This window comes from Gossypium raimondii, chromosome 8, assembly GCF_025698545.1.
Source record: "Gossypium raimondii isolate GPD5lz chromosome 8, ASM2569854v1, whole genome shotgun sequence".
NCBI lineage: Eukaryota > Viridiplantae > Streptophyta > Magnoliopsida > Malvales > Malvaceae > Gossypium > Gossypium raimondii.
This window is the reverse complement of record NC_068572.1, coordinates 7596948-7605241: the sequence shown is the minus strand read 5'-3', so window position 1 is coordinate 7605241 and position 8294 is coordinate 7596948. Positions and strand designations below refer to the sequence as shown.

Sequence of the window (8294 nt, the reverse complement as noted above, 5' to 3'; positions counted from 1 at the left end):
GCGAAACCTCTATCTGTCAACTCTTGTAACTGTGCTTTCAACTCTTTTAATTCTGTAGGTGCCATCCTGTATGGAGCTATCGAAATCGGAGTTGTCCCCGGCACTAATTCAATCCCAAACTCAACTTCTCGAATCGGTGGCAAACCCGGTAATTCTTCAGGGAACACATCTGGATACTCACATACAACAGGTACTGATTCAATCTTCTTTTCTATCACTTTACTATCAAGAACATATGCAAGATAAGCTTCACAACCTTTTCTCAGATACTTCTGAGCCAACATAGAGGATATCACTGCCGATAAACCATTCAGATCATTAGATTCAATCCGAATAATCTCGTCATTCAGGCATCTTAAATCAATAGTCTTCCTTTTGCAGTTAACCACAGCATCGTGGAAAGTCAACCAGTCCATACCCAAAATTATATCAAACTCGTCAAATGGCAACAACATCAAATCAGCCGTAAAACACAAATCTCGAATCATCAACGGACAATTCTTACACACTTTGTCAACCAACACACACCGGCCCAGGGGGTTTGATACTCTAATCACAAATTCAGTAGACTCAACAGGCAAAGTCTTACTGAATTCTAAAGTTTCACACACATATGAATGAGTCGAACCAAGATCAATCAGTGCAATAGCATTAGTATCATAGAGAGTGAAAGTACCAGTAATAACGTCTGGGGATAAAGCCTCCTCACGTGCGCGAATGGCATAGGCTCTGGCAGGTGCGCGAGCCTCGGATCTAACAGCCGTATCTTTAGTACCTCTCTGACTGGCACTCACATTACCCTTGTTCCTAGGTGGTCTACCCCGAGCTGCTGTGTTGCCCGATCTCGTATTCTGAGTCGAATTTCGATCCGCAAACTCTGGGCACTCCCGAATAAAATGATCTTTCGATCCACATTTATAGCAAACTCGATTGTTGTACTTGCCCCAACACTCACCAACATGTCTCCTACCACACTGCTGACACTCAGGTTTATTCAGTCGGGTATTACCAACACTAGCAACTGAGGTGGCTCTTGAACTTATTGGTGGTCGTTCTTGTATAGAAAGCCCGGCAGTAGCCTTAGATCGGCTACTAACATCTCTGAACTTCTTTGTTTCCATCTGAAAAGTTTTACTCGCTGATCTCTTACGAAAATCACTAGCTTCAAACTCAGCTTTCCTTTTCTCTTTGCTGAGTTTTTCAGCCTTGCAAGCTCATTCGACGAGTACTGCGAACTCTTTTATTTCGAGTATGCCGACAAGTAATTTTATGTCTTCATTCAGCCCTTCCTCGAATCTTTTACAAATAGTAGTCTCGGTCGCAACACATTCTTGGGCATATCGGCTGAGTCTCACAAACTCGCGCTCATAATCAGATACGGTCATACGACCCTACTTTAGCTCGAGAAAGTCTTTGTGTTTCTGATCAATGAATCGCTGACTGATATACTTTTTGCGAAATTCTGTCTGAAAGAAATCCCAAGTGACACGCTCTTTCGGAACAATCGAAACTAGAGTGTTCCACCAATAGTAAGCTGAATCCCGTAACAAAGATATCGCACATTTCAGGCACTCATCAGGTGTACTAGATAATTCATCGAAGACACGAATGGTATTGTCGAGCCAAAATTCAGCCCGTTCCGTATCATCACTAGCTGTGGCCCTAAATTCTTCAGCTCCGTATTTTCTTATCTTATTAGCAGAAGGTTTATTCAATCTCATAGGATTGATAGTCGGAGGTAGCACAGGCATCAGAAGTAGGTTAATCGGGGTCAGGGGTTGTTGAACAGCCGGATTTGTCTGGATATATTGAGTAAACCATTCATTCATCATAGTATAGAAGGCTTGTTTAGTCTCATTACCATGGTTACTCATATTCGGTCGAGAATCAACCGGCTCCGCCTCTGGCACGGGAGCAGCTGCTACACTCTCGACATCATCCGCTACAGTTCAATCGGGATCCATTACTAAACGAAAATACATTTGTAGATGTCAGAAGTCATCACACTATCTCAATATAAAATATGGCATGTACAGCTAGACTCATACGCACTACGTTAGTCCTAGAATCGACTAAACCGTAGCTCTGATACCAATCAAATGTAACACCCCGACCCATGTCCGTCCCCAGATTTGAGTTACGAGGCATTACTGGTCAAAAACCCAACTCAGAAAAATTTTTTTCATAAATTATACCAACTCAACCACAAAATTTCATTCCATATATATATACAATCACATAACCAATTAAAATCAACATGCATCATTAATCAAATTTTATATACTAACCATGTTTCAAATATTCAACCATATCATTATCATTTACCTAATCAAAATTTAATATCATTCCAATTCTTAAAACAATTCCAAACATATATGATTATATATCATAAATCAAGCATATACCCAAACATTTATTTGTACACATATTTCATTTCAATTTACTAACTATACTACATATTACAACATAGGTAATCTACCATGTTTGGACAACCTTTTACATCAATTTGGACAAGATTCATATACCAAACTAGACAAAGATTTTCACACCAAAATTGGACATATATACAACAATTTGGGCAAGATATATACATCAAATTGAGCAACATTTTAGCATAAAAATTGGACAAGATATATACAACAATTTGGGCACCTATTTATATACCAAATTGAGCAACATTTTTACATCAAAATTGGACAGATATATATACAACAATTTGGGCAGATAAATACAACAAATTGGGCAGCATTTAAGCATAAAATTGGACAGCATATATGCAACAATTTGGGCAAGATAAATACAACAAAATTGGGCAGCATTTAAGCATAAAATTGGACAGCATATATGCAACAATTTGGGCAAGATAAATACAACAAGTTGGACAACATTTTAGCATAAAAATTTGACAAGATATATGCACCAATTTGGGCAACATAAATACAACAAATTGGACAGATTTTAGCATAAAATTTGATTGCATATGTGCAACAATTTGGGCATATATATACCAAATTGAACAACATTTTTACATCTAAATTGGACAGGATATATACAACAATTTGGGCAAGATAAATACAACAAATTGGACAGCATTTAAGCATAAAAATTACATGAACATATACCGCATTTTGGACCATTAAAGCATATGCATTAATACCGAATTCAAACCAAAAGAGATAAGTCATTTTCGCATGGCTTTTAAATACATATACACATTGGTTCCAAAATCAATATTTTAACTATGCTATACATGCCATATATTTGAGAACGATTTAGCATAATACCAAAATAAATTATCGATAGTGTGACGAACTTAGCTGACGATCCCCGAACACGTAGCGATCACCAAAATCTATACATCAAAATAATTATCCAACACATTGTAAGCTAATTTAGCTTAGTAAGTTATAAGAAAATAAACTCTACTATTAAAACCGATATCTCAAATAATATTCAACCAATTCATACTACTAAATCATCTTACCTTTAGCTTACCATATCATAAGATAATTATTCACTTATTACTATGATTTAACTAAAATCAATATAATTACACAACCATAAACATTTCTTCAAATTTAAACACAAGACCATATACATTATGCATTTCCTCATCATAATATAAAGAATCATATTATATATATATATATATATGATTCCAAATATAATCACCACATAGGTTTAATATCTACAAAGCTTAACCTTAAATACAACCGTAATGGTTATTACTCAAGAATTTACTCATTTTAATAATCATGATTTCTCAATAAGACAAATACTCAATACTAATAGTTATTCGAAAATATTTAATAAGTTCGCACACTTAGTGCTTTGCCATTAAACTCGCACACTTAGTGCTTTACAATTAAACTCGCACACTTAGTGTTTTACAATTAAATTCGCACACTTAGTGTCGAAAGTCAACAACTCAATACATCTTATTTCAATAATTTTATCACTACATATATGTATATATATATATACCATTCAATTCAGCATAATTACTTAGATACTAAGCTGATTTTAAAACGAACAATTATATATATGCTTAATAATTTACCTCGGATGTCGTCGACTAATAGATCGGCTACTCAACTACTTTCGATTTCCCCCGATCTAAATCCGATTTCTTGGTTTCTTGATCTAAACATCTTCAAATAAATCTCATTTAAACATATTTTCATTCAATTTAGTCTAAGAACATATAAATGGGAAAATTATAATTTTTCCCCTAACATTTCACACTTTTTACAATTTAATCCTTTTTTTGCTCAAAACACAAAATACACAAATTTTGACTACACTCCTTAAGGGCCGAATATTCCTAGTGTCTATACAAGCTCATGCATTTTATTTATTTCACATTATGGTCCTTGAAAATTTTATTTTCTCAATTTAGCCCTAATTACTCAAATTCACCAAAAATTCAAAGACAAAACGTGTTAATCTAGCACTTATATTTCATATTTTATCAACTAACATCATGAAACTCAAACATTCATCAATGACACATTTCAAAATCATCAACAACTCACAAAATTAAGACATGGGTTTTGAAGTATTCAAAGCAACGATCTCAAAAACGTAAAAATTATCAAAAACCGAACAAAACACATACCTAAATCAAAGGACAAAATGGCTGAACTTAGCTTTCTTCTTTTCTTACTTTTTCTTTTGATGTTTTGGCTATGGATGAAAATAATGCATGATTCATTTATTTTATGTTTTATTTTATTAGCATTATATTATAATATTATTATTTTACTTTTACATTTAATATATATAAAAACTATATATATATATAAACCATCATGCCGTCCACTACATTTACTATTGGCTAAATTACAACATAAAACCTCCAAATTATAAAGACGACAAAAATTAGGCACTTTCATATTTAACCATCAAATTTTTATTTTACGCGATTAAGCCATTTTCTCAAATTAAGCACACAAACAATAAAATTATTTCATGAAACTTTCACACATGTAAATACACACATCATAAACACACAAAATAATATTAAAATATTTTTTTATAGACTCGAATTTGTGGTCCCGAAACCACTATTCCGATTAGGGACTGAAGATACCCAGAATGTAATAACTAGGTATTCACCAAGGACTGGAAATCTATATGTCATTAAGTATATAAGGAATCCACCGTTCGAGCAAATTCTAAAAGGAAAATAAATGTATAAAAGGAAACCAAGTTAAGAGGATTGGTAAGGATAATGGATGAATGTGTAGCAAACCCTGAAAAGGTAAGAATGAAGAAGGGTTTACTAAGCCCGCCACCGGAGTTCGCGTGACGAAATTTCGAGGACAAACTTTCTTTTTAAGGGGGTGGAGTTGTAACATCCGGTTTCTAATAAAACCAAAATTTAGAACAATTAAAGGACTAAATTAAAAGAAGTTGCAAGTTGACGGCTTATATTGGAAGAAATGAGATAGTTAAGAATTGAATTGGACATGGTTAAGATCCAATTATGGTTCGGTAACGATGGAACTTGCCGGTTCCATAGTAGGAGACATCATGATTAGCGATGCACAACTCACATGAAGGTGGTAACAGCGTGGGAAAGGCTGTAAATAGCTGAGAGATGGCTCCCAGGGATGATTTTCTTCTCGACCTTGTCCAAATCCTCCGGTCTTCATCTTCTTCAATAGTTCAAAGAAGGAATAGCCGTGAAAGGTTCTGCATGGAGCAAACATTATGATAAAGAAGCTAGAAAAGTAGGGAAACCAGCAAATGGGCAAGGATCTTAACTCTTCTATGTACATAGGGTAAAGTTTATGAACATCATAATTATTTTAAAGGTTCTGCATTTTATGGAAAATGGGTTTAACTTAAGAATGTGGAGTATAACCCATGGTTAATTTTTGTTGTAAGCTACTGCTTGGAGGATGGAAGCTCCGATGCTCAAGAAAAAGGGATAAGATATGGAAACTATAAGGATTCAAGTGAGTTCCAAACTCTGAACTTGTTATTATGATCTACATTGTTTAAGTATGCCATGGTTGAATAAGCATGAAGCATGATAATATGTACATGCATTATATGATTATAGGTAAACCCTAAGGGGATAGATGAAGTTAGGATGTAAAATGGGGAGTAAACCTCTAGTTACTGCCACTGGCAAAACTCTGGACCTTGAGAAAGGAACACTGCAGTGTTCAAACATCAATGTTAGGTGGATTAAAGGAGGTAATGAGAGGAGGATTCTGGAAATGAAATAGTGGAATGGTATTTACCGCGATGGCATAGCAACTGGTCCTTCGAGGCGATACTGTAACAACGATATATTATGTAAGACCATATATGAAAGAGGCTATGGCAGTTTGGATATATGATATATATTGTAAGACCATGGATGAAAGATGTCATGATGGCATTATACATGGTAATGATAATGGCCTAAGACCATGGATGAAAGACGCCATGGCAGTAAGGTATATGGTATATGGTATATGGTATTAGGTATACGCTGTAAGACCATAGATGAAAGGTGTTATGGCAGCCAAGTATGATAAGTAAGACCATGGATAAAATACTCTATGGCATCATAAGTTAGTATGTTAGGATGGTGGATTAGTGTAAGACCATGGATAAAATACTCCAAGGAACCCACAGAGATAAAGTCCACCGAAACAGTAAACCCAGGTCAAAGATAGCCCGTCAAGAGAGTAAGCATGAATCAGAGATAGTTCGTCGAGATAGTAAACACAAGTGAGTCCTCAAGTACGTGAGGAATGAGGTAAGAAGGGTATAAGACCATAGTTCTGCTACAACATCCCTTAGATCCAGTTAAGGAATAAGTGCGAAAAGTACACTAGAAACTCAAGTGAGTAGTGTAGGCCTATGCGTCAAGTATGGGAAATTACACAGGTGAACAAGTGTCAAGGAAAGCATAAGTATGGCAAGCGGATTATGAGGTACTCACCAAAATCAGAAAAGTAGTAGGGCTAGCCGTGAAAGCCAATAAAGCAGGGGTGAAGATTCGACAAGAATTAGGTAAAGAAAAAGATTGTGCGAAAGCTAGCCTAAGTACGGAAATGTAAGAAGCGAAAATGTCTGAGGAATACAAGCAAGGATCTAAGAAAAGATCCACTAAGAAGTGCTCAAAGAAGTTGTACCCAAGAAGTGAATCTCATGTAAAGGGAGGAGAGTCTCACTCCCATGATAACGATACTTTCCAAATGACAATATGTCTAACAAGACTATTACTCTATGATGAGAGTCTAGTGCTGGCATACCACCACCAAGATAGCCTCGTAGGGAGGAAACGAACAAGAAATATGGTAGGCTTGTTTAGCCACATGGGCATTAGCCTGTAGGTTCAACAAGTTCGATCGACTTTCACGTATGAGACTGACGAGTTCCCAAGTAAAGGAAGAAATGTAAACGGGTTCCCTAGAGTGGCAAGTTATGCTAACATATAACACGATATGAGCATGTCAAAAGGACCCTCGGGACTAGCATAAGGGTTAAATTTATTTTAGGTTTAATTTTCATTTTTTACCCTCGTGCAACAAGGTTTAATTATGATGTGATAAAGGAACTCATTAAGTTCATTTGAACTTACAATAGTGTGATGATGTTCGCAGAACTTGTGAGGATGTTCGAGGACTCAGAAGAGGGACCAAGCCAGATGGGATTAAGACCAGGGATCGTCGATGGATCAAGTCATGCACATAAGAAGGGGGTAATGAGGGAGGTTTCGCATCAGGATCTATAATAGCAAAGCCAATTAGCATACTTAGAATCTAGATTTTTAGGACAGATAGTCCTTAGGAAAAGTTTCAAGAATTTCTTTGTAAAAAAATAGTCTGGTTAAGAATTGGAACTGTAAGAAACAAAACATTTAGTGGCTTGCTGCCTTTGTTGTAAAGATTACTATTTTTAATTTCATTATTAGGTAGTTCTATTTTTTGGACCGTTTTATAACAACTAAGTTAGCAGAACTAAGTACAGGTCCGTTGTGACGCTTCATACCCAAATCTGGTGAATGGGTCGAGCATGGGGTGTTACATCGAAGGTTCAAAAGAATCAGTGGAATACTCTTTTCTCATGGACCAGAGAATTGCCAAAGTACCCTGGGTGCATTTCTAGATCAGTTAGGGAACCTGCTTGCTATGTACTGATCTAGTACCTAACACTAATGCCACAAATCATTATACGACTGTCCCAGCCATGATGCAACTTATCTATAACCCTTTGTTTTGTAACTCTTGCCCTTTAGTACAATGAGATGTAATCATACTGACTACGGGTGTTGACAATCAACACTATGA

The 8294-nt window shown here is 35.8% G+C and overlaps 1 protein-coding gene across 1 annotated transcript; it reads right to left on the bottom strand.

Annotated features, from left to right (window-relative positions):
* Positions 1 to 249: 249 nt before the first annotated feature.
* On the bottom strand, positions 250 to 1121 carry LOC128042990 (uncharacterized). The gene is made up of 2 exons (XM_052634765.1): positions 571 to 1121; positions 250 to 295 (listed from the first exon to the last, which is right to left on the bottom strand). Exons 1-2 carry the CDS (start codon positions 1119 to 1121, stop codon positions 250 to 252), a joined length of 597 nt encoding a protein of 198 aa, XP_052490725.1.
* Between the last annotated feature and the right edge of the window lie 7173 nt (positions 1122 to 8294).

What these genes read in the sequence shown, in the direction of transcription:
- LOC128042990 (XM_052634765.1), bottom strand. Translation starts at nt 1,121, where the DNA reads ATGGAAACAAAGAAGTTCAGAGATGTTAGTAGCCGATCTAAGGCTACT. An exon ending in AGTAAGACTTTGCCTGTTGA is followed by an intron (nt 296 to 570) that starts GTCTACTGAATT and finishes GTTTATCGGCAG; the next exon opens with TGATATCCTCTATGTTGGCT.